Source organism: Rhinoderma darwinii, chromosome 7 (genome assembly GCF_050947455.1).
Source record: "Rhinoderma darwinii isolate aRhiDar2 chromosome 7, aRhiDar2.hap1, whole genome shotgun sequence".
NCBI classification, from domain to species: Eukaryota; Metazoa; Chordata; class Amphibia; order Anura; family Rhinodermatidae; genus Rhinoderma; species Rhinoderma darwinii.
This window is the reverse complement of record NC_134693.1, coordinates 121294247-121318055: the sequence shown is the minus strand read 5'-3', so window position 1 is coordinate 121318055 and position 23809 is coordinate 121294247. Positions and strand designations below refer to the sequence as shown.

Here is a 23809-nt window from a genome sequence, read left to right as displayed (position 1 = left end):
TGTTCTTCATACCCTGTTCACCCACTGGAGAGGACAGTTAGTCTTTTCTCCATCATCTAATGGGAGGAGGGGCCTCTTTCAGAGGTTGTCAACTCCCTCCCCTGAGGTATTTATTCATCTGAATAGTAGGCTCAATGGGATGGAAAATGACAATCTCTTGGTTGTTTGAACTAAAGGCTATGGACACCTTTAAAATTCCTTATTTTATTTGTTTGTTTTTAAAAAAATAAGGAAGTCTATTAGTGGGATTGGTGCACAATTTTTAAATACTTTTTATTAAAATGTATTTTTACTTTTTGGGATACAGCTGCTTTGTATTCTGTATACAGAGCAGCTGTATCGTGTGCTAAGACTTAAATCCGTCACGTCAGCAGGACTGACAAATTCTGTGTCAGCACGTCCTGCGTGTCTGTGACATGCAGGATCCACCTGTTATCAATCACATGTAAGTTATAAACTTATATTTGATCGGTAACAGCTCGATCCTGCGTGTCAGAGACATGGAACCTGCGGATCTGACTGATACAGGTTACAGCGCTAGATACAGCTGCTCTGTTTACAGGATACAAAGCAGCAGTATCTCAAAAAGTTAAAATAATTTTTAATTAAAAAAAAACCAAAACAACTATCAGTGTGATTGGTGCAACTTTCAAAATACTTTTTGTTTGTGTTTTAAAAAAAAAGGAAAAATGTCTAATTCAAAGGTGAACATAGCCTTTAAATAGAGCTTACCAATGTATAAAAGACAGTGGCCTGATGTGAAGGTATTGTCATCAAATGCAGCGTCTATCTGGCTTACAATTTTGTTAGTAAAATTGGGAGTAAGGTTTCATGTTGTATTCCATCACAGGCCATTCTAGTTCTATCTATTATAACATCAGGTACCCATACTGAATTGGTTCTCTTTCATTTACATCAAATCTAGTGAAGAAAATGTAAGTATTTTTATTGTTCCATCTTAAACAGCCTCTGAAGGACAACTCCTTTATAGATAATAGGAAGGTTTTATTTTGGAAGGATTAATGGTATGTTCCCACACACAGGATACACTGCGAAATCTCAAAAAAACACACAGTAATCTGTCACAGAAATCATGCGTTTTTGCTGTGTAAATTCAGCGTTTTTCTGCAGCGGTTTAACCTTTCAGATTTAGTGTTAAACATTGATTATAGGACAGTATTTGTGCACCTGCGGATTTCTAGAGGTTTTTACTGCATTTTCACTGCGTAAACTATGTACAAGCCATAATGAAACGCATTAGGGTAGGAACATACACCGCTATACACTGCGGATTCTGTGCAATGGATTTCATTGCGGAAAATCTGCAGTGTATTACAGTAGCAGCAGTGTGGATGAGAGGATGAGATTTGATCAAATCTCATGCACAGACAGCGGGAAAAATCCACCAAGAAGCCGTTCATAAATTGACCTGCGGACCCGCTGCCCTCCAGTTACGGGTGTAACAGAGCCATGTGTTTCGACTTTTGCCACGGAAAGCGCTGTGATTCGACTTTAAAATTCATTTAAAAAACTTATACTTACCCCCTGAGATTTGCTAATTTTCATTCACTTTGCTGCTACTGTAAATGCTGTGGAATTTCCGCGCAGAATTATTTTGCGGAAATTCATCAGCATTAACACTGTGGGAACCCAGCCTAAAAGATTTGGAAGATGAGGAACATTTAAATTCCAGCAAAATATCTGTCTGTGTAAATTGCTACAAGTGACAGATTTCAGTCCAATATCTATCCAATACAACCAATATCATTTGATGTTCATAAATGTCCAATTTATCTGATTGAAAACAGTCTCATCTGCCAGAATACTGATCCGACATGATTAAAATTATAGGTACGCACAGTTCTATGGGGAAAAGAGGACGACACCCAGGGAGGCACAAGGGTAAGGCTGCAGAGGATGCTAGATATTGTGAGAATCACACTGCAATGTTTCGCTTAGTTTTGTAAGAAAAGACAAACGTTTTTAAGCCATATATGGCTTAAGGTGTGGCCTACTTAATGGGCGGAGTCTAAGGCGCTAGAAAGACTGTAAAAAATGTAAATCCTGCACTACCACAGTGCAGTCAGAGGCTGTTTATAGGAACTGATTATTTTTGTTGGTAACATGGGAATGCTCATTTAATAAAACATTATTGCTAATATTAATATTTCTACCACTACCAGATTAGGGTTGTCTGGGATTAGAAACAAGTCTGCTCCCCCCCATAAACAGTGCAACTTTAATTTATGGGCTGTGTCTGGAATTGCAGCTCATCTTCATTCAAGTGAATGGGGCCCAGCTTCAAAACCATACACAATCCATGAACAAGAGGGCCGCTGTTTTTGGGAGAGAAAAAAGCAGAACTTTTTTTTTTTCTAATCCTGGACAACCCCTTTAATTTTTGGTAAAATATCACCCCTGGTTCTTTTATAAAAAATATTTAATTTATTTCATTGTTTTTATTATTTTTTTTGCATGTTTAAATGTGTCCCAGCATATCTTGTTGAAATCATGCCTACATGTTTGTGTGTTGTCTTTTATAAAGTGTGCAGTCAAGACACTGAGCACCAAAAATGTAGTGTGACACCATTTTTTACCATGGGTGTTATAGTGATTAGTTGGCAATATTCCTCACAGTGTTCAACTATAATATAACTATTATAATATAATAGTTATAGATTACTATTAATTTAACTATTAATAGTTTTGTAGATGGATGCAACTTTATAGTTTTATAGAATGTATAGTTTTTATTGTAGTTTTGTCCTTGCCACTGATGACTCCGTGCATTAGACCATTCATATGATCTTTCTACTTGTGTTCCAGCACTTGCAGTTGACCATCCAAGCCCTTCAAGATGAACTACGGACTCAGAGGGACCTTAATCATCTTCTACAACAAGAAAGCGGGAACAGAGGGGCAGAACATTTCACAATTGAACTTACAGAGGAGAATTTCAGAAGGCTTCAGGCGGAGCATGACCGGCAGGCCAAAGAACTTTTCCTTCTCAGAAAAACATTAGAAGAAATGGAACTGAGGATAGAAACACAAAAACAGACACTAAGTGCCCGTGATGAGTCCATCAAAAAGCTTCTTGAGATGCTTCAAAGTAAAGGGTTGCCTTCAAAGCTAATGGAAGAAGAAAATGAGAAAACCAGAAGAATGGTGGAGGCAGAATCACAGCTTAACCATTTAGAAGTGATTCTTGATCAAAGGGATAAAGAAAATATTCATCTAAGAGAGGTAAGGAAACATTTATGTTTTCATTTGCTCTATGTCTGTGTTTCCCAAGTCCTCAAGGATTCCCTACAGATCGTGTCTTGAGGATTTCCCATAGAGAAAACACAAGTGCTAATAAATCCTCAGTACATGTTCATCAGTTGGGTTCCAACTTGGGCGATTCCATCCAATGGGTTTGTGGTTATTTCATAGATTTAGGAATTCCTCAGTGTATGATCACTCTGGGTTTGTTGAATAATGTAATGGGAAACATTACTCTGGATAGTCAAAGCAGTATATTACCAACTTTACGCATAAACAAGGCAAACACCGGATCCTTTAAATGCTTCCATAGGTTGTTATTTTTGAACTCCATTTATAAAAAAATGTTCACCATGTAAAAAGTTGGGTTTCAACTTGGGCGATTTCAGTCAAGTCCTAAGGGCTTGTGGTTATGTCATAAATGTAACACTTATGATCTTGGTAATTTTACTAAGGTTGACACATGATATATAATTGCCGTCAAATCTCCATCAAATCCTACAGGAACTTTGGCCACCAATGTAAGTGAAACTTGTGTTGTAGGGTCCCTGGGCTGAAGTTTCTCCAAATTTGTATATTCAATTTTTAATGGAATAATTTATTTTTGTAGTTTACTAGCTTTTTAGTGTGGAAAGTTACTAGATTAAAGGGGTTGTCTCATCAAAGACTTTGGTGGTTTATCAGCAGGATATAAGTGGCTGCAGTTCTAAGAAAGCGTTGTGGCATTTTGTAGTGGGTCAACTTTGTTCTCCTTTTTTCTGGGATGGCCATCAACTATAATGCCACTACTTTCTAGTTTTCGTTGGGGGTCACAGCAGTCAGAACCCGCCTTGCAGACATCAAAGGCATGTACAATCGATAGGCCACCAATTACTTGAATGAGACAACCCCTTTAGTATTTAGTATTGTATAGAAAGATAAACACATTTTTATTCTTTACATGTAGATGCGCACACCTAATTGTAGTCAAACCCAACAAACCAATTTTTCTCTTATTGGTTGCATTAAAATATATTTCTTGGGTTCTATAAGGCTATGTTCACACGGGGTATTTTGCTGAGTTTTTTGACGCGGAAACCGCGTCGCAAAACTCGGCAAAAACGGCCCGAGAACGCCTCCCATTGATTTCAATGGGAGGCGTCGGCGTCTTTTTCCCGCGAGCAGTAAAACTGCCTCGCGGGAAAAAAAAGCGACATGCCCTATCTTCGGGCGCTTCCGCCTCTGACCTCCCATTGACTTCAATGGGAGGCAGGAGAAAGGGTATTTCTCGCTGTTTTATGCCCGCGGCGCTCAATGGCCGCGGGCGAAAAACGGCGCGATAATCGCCGCGAAAATCGGCGTGCAGGGAGAGGAATATCTGCCTCAAAGTTCCAAACGGAATTTTGAGGCAGATATTCCTCCCCCAAAATACTCCGTGTGAACATAGCTTTAACATTCTGTAAGTATAGTAGTTTAGGACGGTCTGTTACATAATACCTGGTTAAGAGACACTTGTTCCTCTTGCTTTGCAACATGAGTGAAGATCTGATCTCTTGAAGTCATTTGGAATTAAAGTCTGGAAAGAAGGAAAAGTTAAGATTCTGTAACATTAAAAACCGAAAACGAGGTTAACATTTTTCCTCTTACAAAAATATGAAATGACCGATATATTTTTCTTTGTAGAAGTCGGTTTGTGCAGTATCCAATGATAAATTAAATGAAATACCAATTACTTTGGCCTCGGTTCTCACTAACCTGTAAATATAGATTTTGGGTTGCATATTTTCTCATTTTACATTTGCTTAAATGTTCACTGTAATTAATATGTTTGTAAATCCAGTTTGAAAGGTCATCCTTTAACTTTCTCATGTAAAATGATGTAAAATTTCCAAACCCAAGCTGTGTAGACAATTTTGAAAGCTTTATTACTGCAACTCCACCCAAATATCAAAACTTCCAAGTGCTCACGAATGTCCCTTCTTTGCTCTTAGTCTGCCAGTATACCACACGTTGGAGCAAGAGTTTGTGCTTCACAGCAGCTTTTTTTACGTTAACTATGGACAGAAAGTTGCAGACATAGTCGGCCATTTTGCCATATATGGTGAATTGTCTTTGGTTACCTCCTCTCGGCTCCACCTCTCTCCATTTCTACGAATCTTGTGTGTGATATTTCCTGTCACACATCTGTTCCTTCTGTTCCCTTTGAATTAGTACACAAGTGAAAAACAGTGTTACACTGAGGTAAGCCATCCACATGGCGGGCCAAATGCACCCTGCGAGCTAGGAACGTAAACTCCTTCTCTTATGGTTTCTATTCATTTCAACAGAGTACATTAGAGAAAACCGCTATAAGAATATGGTCATTAAAAACGTAGCAAAAATATGGTAATATAGCAAATAGTGACACGTCTCTGCAAGAATAAATACCTATCAACACACCTTAAAGGCTATAAACACCTTTGAAAGGATTTTTGAAAAAAAATAAATAAATTTTTTATGTGTATTTAAACCACCTTTAAATGGACATTTATTTAAAAAATGTTTTACTTTTTACAATACGGTCTCTATGTATCCTGTATACATAGAAGCTGTATTGTTCTGTCTGAGCTGAGTCAGTCAGTTCAGCTGAACTGATGGCTTGGCTGAAAGCCGGTCCTGTGTCTCTGACACACAGGATCCAGCTAATATCGATCACATCTAAGTTATGAACTTAGATGTGATCATTATTAGATGTATTCTGTGTGTCAGAGACACAGGACCGGCTTTCAGCCAAGCCATCAGTTCAGCTGAACTGACTGACTCAGCTCAAACAGAACGTTATTACTTCTTTGTGACAGGATACATAGAGACCGTATTGTAAAAAATCAAACATTTTTTTTAAATAAGTAAATTTAAAAGTTGTTTAAAAACACATTTGGTACTTACAGCAGAGGAAGCGTAATCTCGCGAGATCTCGCTGTAAATGACAGGTTACAGCGAGATTACGCTTTGCTCTGGTGTAAGTGCCATACAAACGTTAACAAAGTGCCGGGATTGTGAATAGACATCCCGTCCTGGCTGGAAGGAATGTTTAGTCACGGTCTAAACACTTCAGTAACGTTAATGTGTCAGTATAAGACAGCACATAGTGTACAATGCAGTGTCACTATGCGCTGACTAAATGAATGGAGAGAAGTGTATGACGCTGATTGGTCACTGATTGGTCAGCGTCATATACTCCTCTGTGCAACGCCCACTTGGTCTAAAGTAAAAACACGCCCACTTGGGCATTAAGAAACTAATTAGCATAAAGCTAAAATCGCTCCTAACGTGGTAAAAAAAGATTGTTTTTCTAAATAAAAAGCACTGCTGTCACCTACATTTTAGCGCCCATGTCCTTATTTAGGAGATAGGGCGCTTATAATGTGGTGACAGAGTCTCTTTAACTAGTTTTATCCAAAGGTGGGGTCTCAGGGTGTGTCCGACAGGCTGCCTCTTTGTTTAAGTAACATGTATGTATATATGTATGTACCATTAGTGATCTTAAACCTAATTGGTTAAGCTACCTCTGCAATGAGGCTATACTTGTAATCGTGTGTGGTTTCTATTGGCTTTTGTATGTTATCTCTTTGGCATCCTGTCTTGTATAAATAAAGGACGCAGGGCATCATTCTACAGAGAATGCCACATGTGTTACTGGAGCTCTTGTCTGATTTGGACTCCGAGGCTGGATTCTTAGAGTACCTTTAGCTCTCCCAAACCCAGGCTACTCTGACGCTCCCTTTGTTCTCCGGATCAATGGGGTCCCAGAGGTCGGACCCCCACCAATCATAATGCAATGGCATTTCCCAGTGATATGCCATAACGTTCCAAGATGGGAATACCTCTTTAAGTCTTTAACTCACTCTGTCTCTAGACTTTGTTGGACTTTCCAGTTAAGAGTTTGAGTCTGTGCCACTGGACCCTGCCCAGCGTTTACCAGGGCATTTTACAAGTGCGACTCCACAAACACAAAGTTGGACCCTTTGAGTATTTGCTTAAGCTGCTCTTTCTAGCTCCTGGATATGTCTAAGAACCTACAACCTTTCATTTGAATTTCCGTAACGTCTCATTTTGTCACCGATATTTATGCTTTCTCGGTGGATGATTTTTTTTATTTTTTTTTTAAACTTTTCAAATAAACATTAGATCTTTCTGCATTACTGTGTGGGAACTTAAGGGAATACAGAGTTTTTATCATGTGGAAATCTAGTACAGATGTTTGGTCTTATATATGTTTTTTTTTTAATTCTCTGACCACACATAGTTTACCCAAAGAACCATCAAGTACTTTTATTATTTCTATCAAAGAGCCTGCCTTAGGCAACTACTGCTGAGTTTCCACTTAAGACGAATTTAAAATTCATGTAACTTTTTACACACTGTTTGAAATATACAGAAAATTCTTTTTTTTTTTTCGGCAGACCCATTTTTTTAGATAATGAAACGATTACACTGTGTAAGAGACATTTTATTTTGATAGCTTTAGAAATGCTTTAATGCTTGTCTTTATGAGGAATTTGGGTGACCTAGAGTTAGATTCTCATTGGCGCGAGGAACCTGGAATGATAGATCTAGGAACAGCCCGGGTGAATTTGTTATAGAATAGTCTTGTGAGGAGTGCGGATGGAGCAGGTCCACCTTTCCATGCAGATAGTCTGTGTGTTTACTGTGAGGCTTGATACTGGAGCCAGGACTAATTTACTAGGGAAATGCTTTATCAACACTGTGCTTTTAAAAGTAAAGGACTTAGTAAGAACCTCATAGACATGTCTCATTGGTTGTGTTTTTCTTGTGTTCTATTCCTCTTCCCAGTATTTAACTTGGCAGAGTACATTTCATTAATTGTATTATTTGATACTAGATAAGCCTCAGCCAAATATTAATAAGATTATTTTTAGTGTCTAGAATAATTCATTTTTGGCAATGTAATATAACCGGTTTGTGAGAAGGGAGTTTACTTTTATATATTTCTTTTCACTGACCCTTTAGGTGTCATGTGACTATTGGTATATCCTATGGAACGCATATTACTTTTGTGAAGAGAGATTGGAATCTGTATCAAGGCGTATAGATGAATTGAGTAGACTATGATCCTGGTAATATTACTGTATATTACTGTACCATTTCAAGTCTCCCGCACGCACGGACTGTCCCGTGCGGGCGCTCATGAGTCGGCTGGTGATACATTATCACCATGCCGACCCATGCTAGCCAGGGGCAAGCGCCACATCCCCCGCTGCGAGTGTACCGACAGGGTTAAATAGCCCTGCGTCGGTACGCTCAGGAGCCGAAGCTAGCTGGAGCTAGCAGAAGACGATCAGCTGAGAGCTGCCTGCCTCCCACACCACCGACCCGGCTCACCTCTCTCTCCTCCAAAGACCTTGGCTCCTGCTTCTGCCTCTGCTGCTCCACCAAAGTCACGCTAAGTATCAAGTGTAGCAGCAGCTACACTTAACCCTGTCTCTCCCTGTCTCCTCCTGCTGTAACCCTTGCTTCCCTGAGTTAACCCCGTGATCTCCCTGAGTACTGTCCCTACTGTCCCTGAGTTAACCCTTGCTTCCCTGAGTTAACCCCTTGCTCTCCCTGAGTCCCTACTGTCCCAGAGTTAACCCTTGCTTCCCTGAGTCCCTGAGTTAACCCCTTGCTCTCCCTGAGTACTGTCCCTACTGTCCCAGAGTTAACCCTTGCTTCTCTGAATAACCCTGTGTTCCCTAAGTTCACCCTTGCTGCCCTAAGTACCCTGCAGTGACCCTTGACCTGCACATCCCCAGATACACAGAAACCCATTCCCCTTGTTCCTCCGTATCCTGTATTAACCCTTAGTGTATAGGGTAAGTTATATTAGGAGGTATTAGGATAGAGATAGTGAGCGTGTGAGAATCACAAGTAACTTATGTGTATTGTGTTGTAACGTAACAGTATATGTATGTTTAGGTAAGTGGGTGGCGGTATAATTAGTATTGTGATACCGTGTTTATACTGTACTGTGATTAGTTACTGTATTATATATATGAGAATGATTACTGTATGTTAATAAATATTACCTTTATTTACTATATGGTCTTATTCCCTTGAGTAGCCGCTAAAGCAATTAGATCGACGTTCGTATAAGGAAAAGGTAGGGGAACTAGGCATAACTCTAGTGACCCTGATTATAAAGGCGGTAGTAATAGAGGGTGCCACTAACCAGTGAATCCCGCTATTACCCCACCCCCTTTAACAACATGTGATAATGCCAAGTTGCTCTATCTATCTATCTATCTATCTATCTATCTATCTATCTATCTATCTATCTATCTATCTATCTATCTATCTATCTATCTATCTATCCTAATCTATCTATCCTAATCTATCTATCCTAATCTATCTATCCTAATCTATTAATCTATCCTAATCTATCCTAATCTATTAATCTATCCTAATCTATCAATCTATCCTAATCTAATCTAATCTATCTATTTTCCCCAGCTCACTAGATAAATTAAGTAATGAACATGGGGGTGGAGGGAGGGGTTGGACCACTTAATAGGAATAAGAGGAAAAGCGATACGGATAAACATATAATGTGCATAGATACCAATGCCAGAAGCCTTAACTCCTTCGGGACTGAGAAATTTTTTGATTTCATTCCAAGAGCCATAACTTTTTTATTTTTCCGTCAATAGAGTGGTGTGAGGGCTTATTTTTTGCGGGAGGAGTTGTAGTTCTTATTGATACCATTTATAGTCCCATAAAATTGTACTGGGAAACTGAAAAAAAATTATTTGCGGGCGGAAGTTGGAAAAAACTGTGATTCCTCAATTGTTTTTTGGGTTTTGTTTTTACGGCTTTCACCGTGTGCTAAAAACGACAACTTATCTTTATTCTGTGGCTCAATACAATTACAGTGATACCAAATTTATATGTTATTTTTTATATTTTACTACTTTTATTGATAGTTTTGTTTAAAAAACAATGCTTTGTGTCACCACATTATGAGAGCCATAACTTTTTTATTTTTTCACCTATTGAGTGGTCTGAGTGGGGATAAGTGAGACATGGCTGGAAGATAGTTATGAATGGGCTGTTAATATGCAGGGTTACAGTCTGTTTAGAAATGATCGTACTAATAAGAAAGGGGGATGGGTATGCTTATATGTAAAATCCTGCCTAACACCCGTCATTTGTGATGAGGTCCTTGAGGGAAATTATCATGGGGAGTCACTATGGGTGGAAATAAGGGGAGGGAGAAAGAATAACAAAATACTGATAGAGTATTGTTATAAGTCTCCAATTATAATGGGAATATACTATTAAAGCAAATAGATGAGGCAGCAAAATCATAATAAAGTAATTACTATGGGGACCTCTACCCTGACATCAACTGGGAGATAAAACAAAGAAAAAAGGTTTTTGACAATAAGAAAAGACAATTACCATTCCCAACTGGTGCAGGACCCAACAAGATGGGGGGGGGGGGGGGGGGGGGGAGGAAATTTCTAGACCTAATTTTAAGCAATACTGAACAGGATATCAAAAGTATAGTTTGGGGGTCACCTAGTTCATTGAGAGCACAACATAATACATTTTTATTTATCCTATAATAAGATTTTAGTAGAGCAGCCACTAAAACACTAAACTAAAGGTAAATAGAGGTAAATTTTCATCTGCTAAGGGATGACCGTAAGGGCATAAACTGGGACATTAAATAATTATAAAGAGAAAAATAGGTTGTGTAAAGACAAATAAAGGTAGCAAAGATCGCAGTACCAAGAAAGAGGGTAACTTGGGGCTATTCAGTTTAGAAAAAAGACGATTTAGCTGTAATCTAATTACAATGTACAAATATATAATTGGACAGTACAGAGATCTTTCTAATGATGTTTTTACACCTAGTCCTGTAACCATGACAAGGAGACATCCTCTACGTCTGGACAAAAGAAGGTTTTATCATAATTATTGGGAGGGATTCTTTATTGTAAAAGCAGTGAGACTTCGTCCGTTAAAAATTGCTCGTATGTACAGCCCGATAAAAGAACGTTGAAATTGAATGCCGCAGTGCGACGGCCGTTAAAATAATGTCCGATTATACTGTTCGTGTGAGCAAAGTCTTAGATTAGGTATCTTTATGCTCTGCTTAGTTAAAATGTCAGAATCTGTGCTGTGCATGATCAATAGTGGACGCACGGCCCACCACTGGAGCACTGAGGGTTAATATTGTTATTGTTTCCAGTGTTCGGGCTGCATTGAGGTCTGTGAGTACCAGGGCTGTGCGGTAATGTCCTATACAGGTCTCCTGCTTCTATGTCTCCTTTCTTCCTCTCTACTCCGCGGCATGCAGCCAATCCGCTTAGCTGGGCTGTGTCTGTGCTGGGCTCAGAACGAGCTGACATTGCGCTCCTCCCTCCAGTGGCCCTGCTGCTAGCTGCGTACTTGTCACGAAGCGGGGTGTGGACCCACTGGGCGGTACCGCGTAGCGGGATAGCAGCTGGCCAAACAGGTAAGGTACAGAGTTCAACAGTTCAGTGAGGATACCTGAGGCAACATAGACAGTAGCGAGGCAGGCACATCCAGGACCAGGCGGCGGGAAGACGTCAGGTGAGGCGTAGCAAAACAAGCGTAGACTGCAGCACATCACGGCAACAGCACAGCACGGCACTAGAACAGGATAGCACGGAAACAGGATATGGGATACAGGAACAAGGTACACTGGGAAACTGGAAGACACTAGGAGACCATTAGCACGACAAACTATGGGTAACAAACAACGCTCTGGGAAGGAGCAAGAGGGCAGAGCCCTTTTTATAGCCCAGGGCATCCTGGGCTAAATTGCAGACTTCCTATAAAATGCGCACACTGGCCCTTTAAGACCGTTCACACGCGGGCCCGCGCGCCCTCCGGAGATAGTCTCGATGTCTGGAAGTGAGTGCCGGCGCCTCACAGGAGGACGACGCTGCACACAGGTAAGATGTCCATGGCCATGGCCGTCGAGGTTTAAGTCAGAACGACGGACCGTGGCCATAGACGTTACAGTACTATTGAACATAACCACAGGAGGGAGAACGGCCAGACCAACACAGAAGAGGAGAAGGAGGACAGACAACCAATGATCGCGAAGGACGCAAGGGCTAGCAGGTGACACATATGCGGGAGAAGACACGTAACACTGCCACACATTCTTCCCTGTCTCTGGGTTTCTTCCCCAAACTTCCCTTACAAGTTTTCATAAGTGTCCTCATCTAGAGAATTTCCAGAACATATATGTATATAGCTGCATAAAAAGTGCACACTGTTTTCTTACAATATTAAGCCCCATTCACATCGCGTTTGTACTGTCAGCCGGGCGTATATGTTTTTAAACACTAAAAAAGTATTGTAACGTATAGCTCGGCGTATACATAGACTATAATGGGTTAAATACCATCCGTTTGGTCTATGTTTGTCATGGTTTACGTTGGGATACTGTTTTTTGGAAGTACTGAAAAGCGTAGTCTGCTATGCTATTTTGTACTTCAAAAAAAGGTATATGCGACGCAACGTGTTTTTTTTAACGTTGATCTCATTGGACGACTTATGTAAACGTGAGGCTATAACTTTGTATTTGTTTACATACAGTAAATCTATCCCGTTTTTTTCTATCAGTGTTCACTTAAAAAAAGTATACTTTTTTTTAGGTAAAAAGTGGACAGGAATCTATACAGACGTATGAGTATACGCTAAACGTACACGTTATAAAAAATACAGATGTAAACAGAAAATGGTACACGTTTGTATACATTTTCAGTGGTCCATGTGTTTATAAAAAAACTTATACGCTCGGCAGATAGCGCAAACAAGATGTGAATGGAGCCTTACCAACTACACATACGTTTATACACTGAGCAGACAACCGGGCTTATTATACATGAACCAGTTATGTAGAAGTTGGAGCTGGAGTCGGACAGTGGAAAAGCAAGTCAGAGTCGGAAGTTTGGCTTACCGATTCCACAGCCAGGCTTATATAACCAGGAGGATTGCCGTTCATTAAGTGTTTAAAATTATTAAACTGGTTTCAATGTTTTCCTCCATTCTTGTTTGATTTAAAATGCCAGAATTTTATAATGATTTACCAAGAGCAAGACTTTATGGTTATTACAAGAAAGAATGTAGTCTAAGGTGTTGTCCTACCACCTGTTTGCTGCAACTATTTTACTAGGATAACATTTTATTTTTTTTAACCATCAATTCATTCATTATTTTGTTGTCGTTGGGCAGGTTTTATAACAGTTTTGTTAGTAAGTACATACATGTAGTTCACCGTGTAAAGGTAACCAGTGATCATGGTGTCCTCCCTGTGGTGTCCTCCGCATGTTATAGAGCAGGAGAAAACGAGCAGATCGATCGATAATAGCTGGATCCACGCAGGACCAGTGCTCCCCCGAAGCCGTCAATCCCACTAAACTGACGGATTCAGGTTTTACCGCAAGATACAGTATCGTTTCTATGTATCCATGATACATAGAAGTTGTATCTCAAAAATGTAATTATTTTTTTTTTAAATAAAACCCATTTCAAAACTTGTTTAAAATATAATAAAACATTGATTGTTGAAAAAACCCCAAAAACTCCTTCAAAGGATTAAATAGCCTTTAATCTTTTCCCACAAAATTATATATCAGTCTGCTCTAACGTGCTGCCCCAGATCGGACCGCATTGTCAACATGACAGATTAACTTTAAAGCAGGATTATGATTACAGCAGGCCTCCCAAATAAAAAAAAGGAAAATACATCATAATCTCAATGCCCGCAAGTATCATAATTAACTTCGTTAATGCTTAAGGCTCTTTTTATATATTTATTTTTTACTTCATTGTGTGCCACCTGGGTAATTGGCTACCTCATATTTACTGTGCTTTTTAAAGAAACCCATAATACAGGATAATTAATGAAATTTATATTAAAAGCTAAAGCGGTGGATGTCTGAAAGCCTTTTTATGCTGCAATTATTGCATTACATGTAATGCTTTAATCGATTTTATCCTGTAGTAGAACCTATTAATCCGCTTATAAGAAGATTATTTACATATTTGACATTTTTAATTCACGTTCACAGACCTCTTTGTTGAGGCTTTTAGAGACAGAGCAACTGACAAATGTCCCTGTTTAGCCTCTTTATTTGTAATAAGCATTTTACTGCATTTGTATGATGTAGTATATGTATGATGTAGTATATATATGATGTAGTATATGTATGATGTATTATATGTATGATGTAGTATATGTATGATGTAGCATTTGTATGATGTAGTATATGTATGATGTAGCATTTGTATGATGTAGCATTTGTATGATGTAGTATATGTATGATGTAGCATTTGTATGATGTCGTATATGTATGATGTAGCATTTGTATGATGTAGCATTTGTATGATGTAGCATTTGTATGATGTAGCATTTGTATGATGTAGTATATGTATGATGTAGTATATGTATGATGTAGTATATGTATGATGTAGTATATGTATGATGTAGTATATGTATGATGTAGCATTTGTATGATGTAGTATATGTATGATGTAGCATTTGTATGATGTAGTATATGTATCATGTAGCATTTGTATGATGTAGTATATGTATGATGTAGTATATGTATGATGTAGCATTTGTATCATGTAGTATATGTATGATGTAGCATTTGTATCATGTAGTATATGTATGATGTAGTATATGTATCATGTAGTATATGTATGATGTAGTATATGTATGATGTAGTATATGTATGATGTAGTATATGTATGATGTAGCATTTGTATCATGTAGTATATGTATGATGTAGTATATGTATGATGTAGTATATGTATGATGTAGTATATGTATGATGTAGCATTTGTATCATGTAGTATATGTATGATGTAGTATATGTATGATGTAGTATATGTATGATGTAGTATATGTATGATGTTGCATACATCCCAACTTTCAACGATCATAAAAAGGGACAACTTTTTAAATGTTCAGCAAAGCTTTTAGCCCCTTCCAATCCCTGTCCATACAACCAGTTCCCTTTGTGCCTCCTCACAGTATCATGCACCCATAGTGCCCCCCACACAATATAATGCCCCATAGTTCCTCCCCACACAGTATAATGCCCCAGTGTTTTCCCACTATATAATGCCCCCATAGTGCCTCCCATGCATTATAATACCCCATAGTGCCCCCCACACATTTTATTTCCCCATAGTTCCTCCCCACACAGTATAATGCCCCAGTGTTTTCCCACTATATAATGCCCTCATAGTGCCCCCCACAGCACAATGCCCCATAGTACCCTTCCCCACAAAGAATAATGCCCCCATAGTGCCTCCCATGCATTATAATACCCCATAGTGCCCCCCACACACATTTTATTTCCCCATAGTTCCTCCCCACACAGTATAATGCCCCAGTGCTTCCCCTCTATATAATGTTCTCATAGTGCCCCCCACAGCATAATGCCCCATAGTATCCTTCCCTACAAAATATTGTGCCCCCATAGTGTCTCCCAAGCAGTATAATGCCCCCATAGGGCCACACACACACACACACACACACACACACACACACACACACACACACACACACACAGTATAATGCCCCCAGAGTGCCCCCACACACAGTATAATGCCCTCATAGTGCCACCCACGCACAGTATAATGCCCCCATGGTGCCTCATAAAAATAATTAAATAACTACTCACCTAGCCCCGTTCTCAATACAAGTGCAGATCTTCTCCAACTGTGCTGTGTGTGAGTTGGCGCACACAGGCGCAATGTCTTCATCATTTCTGTCTGTTGACACCTCTTTGCTCCACTATTGGATCTAACTGTATCTGCGTCCTGAGGAATGTCCTGCTGGATCCGGAACGGTTGGGAGGCATTGATATTGTATGAATACTAATCATTGTATGATGACAGTAGCAGAGATGTGCATAGTAAATAAGAAGGTTGGGCCTCATTAATGGCCACTGTTTATTGGCTGTCTTCCATATTTTGTATGGGTGAATGGTAGTGTGTTCTTTGGGCTGGTTCCCCTTTCCCATTTAACAAGAAACCACAACACCTAGTGCCAACTTGTGTGCCACCCAGATGTTTGGACATGACCAATCACATAGCTTGTATCTTGTCAGAAAGGATTTTTTTTTTTGTGTTATACTGAATCAGACACTGAGTGTTGATTAAAAAAATTCAATGCCCTTGACAACACTCCAGATTGGAAAATTGGGACATTTAAAAAGAATGCTTTATTAATAAGGTAGTACATCCCAGTGCAAAAAGAACCCAACAACTAGTCTGCACTGTTGAGTGCTGGATATTTAAATCAAATTCTTCCTCCAGTGTATCATCGTAATTCCTGTTTCCTATAGTACACATTTGTGAAATATAAGAAGGAAGCGTAACTATTAGAATCTTGCTGTAGCAAAATTTAAAGTGAATGTCCACTTTTTAACACCACTTCATTTTTATGTACAAAATTTGGTGCTGAATAATTTCCTAATATATTTTTATAGGTTTCAAAGCTTTAATATCCTTTTTTCAGCTCACACAGTCATAGTGTTAAATAATATTATAGCTGCATTCAGCCACCACTAAGGGGAACTTAGTTCGTATGCATTTATTATTGAACTGTATAACTTTGTTTGCAGTAGGCTCCCCCTAGTGGTGGCTGGATGTAGCCAGAATTCAATAATTTAATGCAATGGCTGTACAGGGGATTTGGATCTCTGTAATAGAAAAATGAAGATGCAACCATTAAAAAGATATATTGTGAAATTAAGCTGCACACCATTTCGGATCTATTTAGATTTTTTTTTTTAAATAGTGTTCAAAGGGTACATTCACTTTAAGATTTTTTTTGGAGAAATTTGTTACAAAATGGTCTTGAGTTTACTTCATATACTGTAAAATGAAACAGAAGTATGAATAACATTATTAAAGGCATGTCAATAATGGTGCAAAATTTGATGCATATAGATATAGTTTTGTTATTGCCTGGCTGTTTGCTGGTTGAATCTTCTTATGACATGACCCATGAATTCCCAGAACCTTCATAGCCTCATCTATCAAGACAACAAGATTCCACATGCTGCTTGTCACTTTGCATCAGTGTAATGAGTGACATAGGAGTCTCCCCGTCCTCAGATCTGCCCTGTTCAACGTCAAATTTATCAGAATGAAATGTAATATATGTATGTGGTAAATGTGTTTATAAGACCCAGCACTCTCTTTACTGCTTCTCTACCCCTTCATTTTAGTCATGTTTTGACAAATGCTTTGCATATTTTGGTATCTTTTTTCGTTGGCAGACCTAGATTAATAAAACAGACGTTTTTCAAACTTTTTATTTAGCATTTTTTTTTACTATACTTTTCACACTCATTTACTCTATTTACTACATGACCAAAGTTATATAAAACCTCCGAATTTCACTAGTTTCGCCATTTCAACCACACCTATTGTCTATTTAAATATTTTTATTGTAATTTACCTTAACATTAACCAACAAAAAGGAAAAGTCAGGACATGAGGAGAGCATAGCAAGTTATTAACTGCTGTTAATATAAGTCATATCACACTATACGCTAGAATAGCCAAGTAATATTTCGAAGTTCCAGTAGGTCATAGGAGCAGACATTGTATATGATGTCTTGTTCTCCACAAATGTCCAGTAGGGGGGAAGAGAAGGATGGTGTGAGGGAGAAGGGATGTGGAGAGTGGGGTAAATTATGGCGGCAGGGAGATAAGAAAAACCCCCAAAAAAACCTTCAACTACAACAATAAATATTCAACAATATGGAAGCCCAAAACCGTACCTCATTATACCTCTTCTTCTTTGCTGGAATTATACCTCAACCGGCGAAAAACCATGTCTGCTACTCCACACTGGTCCATGCGGTACGCGATGCTCTATGTACCCCAGATAGAAATGGTCAACATCGGTCCAGGGAGATTGGTAGATCACCTAATACGTGTCTACAACCAAAGGATTAGTCGAAAACAGTCTTTAATATTTTGTTGTATATGTCTAGATAGCATTTCAATAAATGTTTCCCAGCTTTCAAAAAATCTAGTGTATTCTTACAATGGGGGTGGGGATGTCTGAATCAATGTGTGGAAGATAGACTTCACCCCTGCCGCAGAAATCATATATTAAAGCTTCCTACTACCAGACGTGCAAGGAGTAATGTCAATGTCTATGTACCAAAAAGAACGCCAATGTGGGATTTAAAGGGGCATACATTGATCTTGATTTGTACGATCGGGCACAACTATAGGCAGGCGCACAGGTCAGCCTCCGCTGATCGACAACGAAAGCAATTGTCCGGGCAGGACATCCCCATTCAGTGACCTCTCAGAGGGGTAATATTAGGTTGGTGGTATAGTTGGAGATTCATGTCAACGTAGCGATTAGAAGGGAGATGATCGTACCTACATTCCAGTGCTTTTAATAATGCAGATATTGATAGAGTTGGTGTATCATCATTCTAGTTAGACAAAACTGTTAGAGTATGAGAGTAGTCAAAAGAAGTATGTACCAACCATGCAGCTAATAGTCTATATCCCTCTTCTAGTCCATTGGTAAAGTTCTCTTTGAGGAGAGCCTCTTTGGAAATAGTAAGAGCAATCAGGGTAGAGGCATTAAATTTGCCTAATTTTCTACCAAGCTCGCGATGTGGTCATCAGTAATGGGTTCACCTCTACTGGGCTCCGGGATAGTGCTATGGGTGAGATATAAAAAGTTAGAAAGTGATATGTGAGAAAGGAAACTTTGGCCTTGGGTTATGTCCGTAAACAAAGTAGTATTGTGTAACCAGTCCACAGCGAATCTCCACAAAGCCGCAACATTGTTCGAATATTGGGAAAATTCAGTTCCTCATTTTATTGGGCTTGTTGGAGAACATTAAAAGGTATATCAGGATTTCCTCCCCCATCCTTCTATATGAAAGAATGATATACAGTATTGATATGTTTTACATCCTTGGGTCTAAGATAGACTGGGAGAGAGTTCAAGATATATGAGGGATGTCACACTTCTTGTAAACAGTTGCACGATATAAGGCTGGGTTCACACGACCTATTTTCAGGCGTAAACGAGGCGTATTATCCCTCAATTTACGCCTGAAAATACGGCTCCAATACGTCGGCAAACATCTGCCTATTCATTTGAATGAGTTTGCCGACGTACTGTGCCAACGACCTGTAATTTACGCGTCCGACGCGTAAAATGACTGCCTCGTCAAAGAAGTGCAAGACACTTCTTTGGACGTTTTTGGAGCCGTTTTCCCATAGACTCCAATGAAAACAGCTCCAAAAACGGACGTGAAAAACACGAGTTGCTCAAAAAACGTTTGAAAATCAAGGGCTGTTTTCCCTTGAAAACAGCTCCGTATTTTCAGACGTAAGTGCAGTTAGGGTATGTTCACACGTAGTGACCAAAAACGTCTGAAAATACGGAGCTGTTTTCAAGGGAAATTAAAAAATTCTGTTGCTATAAAGTTGCAGACACATAATTCTCTACAATGTCAACGCATGTCACTTCAAAGGGAACAATCCCAAACCATGAATAAAACAAAAGCCAAACCTTTTTTGCCCAATACCAGAACCAGATTTTACACAACACATTGGAGTAGAGGGAATTCTCTTGGTATCCAAAACTATATTTATCCGTCAGACTGACTCACCATTAGGGCTAGTCCACACTGAGTTTTCTGGTGCTGTTTTTGACTCGGAAACTGCACCAAAAGACGGTCGAAATCGGCTCATATTGATTTAGCTGGGGGGGAAAAAATCAAAGATCTATCTTGAGGCGTTTTCCGCCTCAAAAACCCCAATGAAATCAATGGGAGATGGAAATAAACGATGTGAACGGCTGCGGTGGTTTTTTTGACGCATCTTTTGGCAAGAACCACTCGCGTTTTTTTCCTTTGCCTGTTTAGGAGCTAAAAAAACGCCTCAAAAAGTGTGTGTGGTGCAAAAAGGGAGCAGATTTTTCCAGGCAGAATTTTCTGCCTGCAAAAAAACTCTGTGTGAACTAGGCCTTAGGGTATGTGCACACACACTAATTACGTCCGTAATTGACGGACGTATTTCGGCCGCAAGTAGTGGACCGAACACAGTGCAGGGAGCCGGGCTCCTAGCATCATACTTATGTACGACGCTAGGAGTCCCTGCCTCTCCGTGGAACTACTGTCCCGTACTGAAAACATGATTACAGTACGGGACAGTTGTCCTGCAGAGAGGCAGGGACTCCTAGCATCGTATATAACTATGATGCTAGGAGCCCGGCTCCCTGCACTGTGTTCGGTCCGGGACTTGCGGCCGAAATACGTCCGTCAATTACGGACGTAATTAGTGTGTGTGCACATACCCTTAGTGTGAAAATGTTTTCACTGGAATGTGTTCCAATAATGGTGTGCTTTACATCACCCTAACCGACACTCAGCATTGTGCATAATCCCTGGTATTCAGAGGAATACTTTGAGGACAGATGATTTTTTTCTGCTATAAGAATTATCCCTATCTTGTTTTGTCAGGCTGTAAAGTCTTCAAACGCTGAGCTGTTGTTGAGGCTGTAATTTTACGAGCCGTCTTTTGACAGCGACGCGCAAAATGACAGGTCATCGGCACAGTACATCGTAAGACCCATTGAAAGTAATGGGCAGATGTTTGCCGACGTATTGGAGGCGTTTTTTCAGACGTAATTCGAGGCGTAAAACGCCTCCATTATGTCTGAAAATAGGTCGTGTGAACCCAGCCTTATCGTGTGCACATACCCTAAGGCTGGGTTCACACGACCTATTTTCAGACGTATACGAGGCGTTTTTTGCCTCGTATTACGTCTGAAAATAGGGCTACAATACGTCGGTAAACATCTGCCCATTCATTTGAATGGGTTTGCCGACGTACTGTGCAGACGACCTGTCATTTACGCGTCGTCGTTTGACAGCTGTCAAACGACGACGCGTAAAAATACAGCCTCGTCAAAAGAAGTGCAGGACACTTCTTTGGACGTTTTTGGAGCTGTTTTCTCATAGACTCCAATGAAAACAGCTCCAAAAACGGACGTAAAAAACGCTGTGAAAACGCCGCGAAAAACGCCGCGAAAAAAGTGAGTTGCTCAAAAAACGTCTGAAAATCAGGGGCTGTTTTCCCTTGAAAACAGCTCTGTATTTTCAGACGTTTTTGGTCACTACGTGTGCACATACCCTTAGTCTTACAATAACCATAGGAAAGTACAATGGGTTGTAGTGAAGATTTCATTGGCTTTAAATGTGGCACTGTCTTAGGATGCCACCTTTACAACAAGTCAGTTCACTAGCTTTCTACCCTGCCAGGGCTGCCCTGGTCAACTGCTGTAAATTGGAAAGGTTTAGGGTATGTGCACACACACTAATTACGTCCGTAATTGACGGACGTATTTCGGCCGCAAGTCCCGGACCGAACACAGTGCAGGGAGCCGGGCTCCTAGCATCATACTTATGTACGATGCTAGGAGTCCCTGCCTCTCCGTGGAACTACTGTCCCGTACTGTAATCATGTTTTCAGTACGTGACAGTTGTCCTGCAGCGAGGCAGGGACTCCTAGCATCGTACATAAGTATGATGCTAGGAGCCCGGCTCCCTGCACTGTGTTCGGTCCGGTACTTGCGGCCGAAATACGTCCGTCAATTACGGACGTAATTAGTGTGTGTGCACATACCCTTAGGGTCAACAACAGCTCAGCGTTTGAAGACTTTACAGCCTTACAAAACAAGATAGGGATAAGGGCAGATTCAGACGAACGTTGCGTTTTTGCGCGCGCAAACAACGCAGCGTTTTGCGCGCGCAAAAACCACTTGACAGCTGCGTGTGTCATCCGTGTATGATGCGCGGCTACGTGATTTTCGCGCAGCCGCCATCATAGAGATGAGGCTAGTCGACGCTCGTCACTGTCCAAGGTGCTGAAAGAGCTAACTGATCGGCAGTAACTCTTTCAGCACCCTCGACAGTGAATGCCGAACACAATATCGAGAAACCTGTTAAAAAAAAGAAAAAGTTCGTACTTACCGAGAACTTCCCTCCCGGCCGTTGCCTTGGTGACACGTCCTTGGTGACACGCCTCTCTTGACATCGGGCCCCACCTCCCTGGATGACGCGGCAGTCCATGTGACCGCTGCAACCTGTGCTTGGCCTGTGATTGGCTGGAGCTGTCACTTGGACTGAATTGTCATCCCGGGAGGTCAGACTGGAGGAAGAAGCCGGGAGTTATCGGTAAGTCAGAACTACTTTTTTTTTTCATGTATATTGGGATCGGAAGTCACTGTACATGGTGCTGAAACAGTTTAACTCTTTCAGCACCCTGGACAGTGACTATCTCCTGACGTCGCGTACCGGAAATTTTTTTGCCAGTTCGGCCAAAACGAGTTCGGCTGAACCCGGTGAAGTTCGGTTCGGTTGTCCGGGTTCGCTCATCTCAAAGACACTCCGTTTGGATGTTTGGAAACAGAAAAGCACGTGGTGCTTTTCTGTTTACATTCATCCTTTTGACAGCTGGTGCGCTGTTTCAGTCGGTTCGCACGGAAGTGCTTCCGTGCGACTTGCGTGGTTTTCACACACCCATTGACTTCATTGGTTGCGTGATGCGCGAAATACGCGGAGATATTGAGCATGTCGCGCTTTTTGCGCAGCGGACAAACGCTGCGCAAAAAGCACGGACTGTCTGTACTGCCCCATAGACTTGTATTGGTCTGTGCGTGGCGCGTGAAAACCACGCGGCCCGCACGGACCCAATACACGTTCGTGCGAATCCCCCCTAATTCTTATAGCAGAAAAAAATCATCTGTCCTCAAAGTATTCCTCTGAATACCAGGGATTATGCACAATGCTGAGCGTCGGTTAGGGTGATGTAAAGCACACCATTATTGGAACACATTCCAGTGAAAACATTTTCACACTAAGGCCTAGTTCACACAGAGTTTTTTTGCAGGCAGAAAATTCTGCCTGGAAAAATCTGCTCCCTTTTTGCACCACACACACTTTTTGAGGCGTTTTTTTAGCTCCTGAACAGGCAAAGGAAAAAAACGTGAGTGGTTCTTGCCAAAAGACGCGTCAAAAACCACCGCAGCCGTTCACATCGTTTATTTCCATCTCCCATTGATTTAATTGGGGGTTTTGAGGCGGAAAACGCCTCAAGATAGGTCGTTGTTTTTTTTTCCCCCAGCTAAATCAATATGAACCGATTTCGACCGTCTTTTGGTGCAGTTTCCGAGTCAAAAACAGCACCAGAAAACTCTGTGTGGACTAGCCCTAATGGTGAGTCAGTCTGACGGATAAATATAGTTTTGGATACCAAGAGAATTCCCTCTACTCCAATGTGTTGTGTAAAATCTGGTTCTGGTATTGGGCAAAAAAGGTTTGTTTTTTGTTTTATTCATGGTTTGGGGTTGTTCTCTTTGAAGTGACATGCGTTGAAATTGTAGAGAATTATGTGTCTCCAACTTTATAGCAACAGAATTTTTTAATTCTGCAGTCCAGGTCAAATCGGGATTTACATGAAGCCTAGAGGAACAATGTGC

At 40.4% G+C, this 23809-nt stretch overlaps 1 protein-coding gene across 6 annotated transcripts in view; it reads left to right on the top strand.

The window, feature by feature from the left end:
* The window catches only part of ERC2 (ELKS/RAB6-interacting/CAST family member 2), a 670240-nt gene that overhangs the window by 88994 nt on the left and 557437 nt on the right, over positions 1 to 23809 (top strand). For all 6 annotated transcript variants that reach the window (XM_075833908.1, XM_075833906.1, XM_075833904.1 and 3 more), the window contains one exon: positions 2827 to 3243. In XM_075833908.1, the coding sequence (XP_075690023.1) occupies positions 2827 to 3243 (417 nt within the window). The remainder of the gene's footprint in view (positions 1 to 2826; positions 3244 to 23809) is intronic.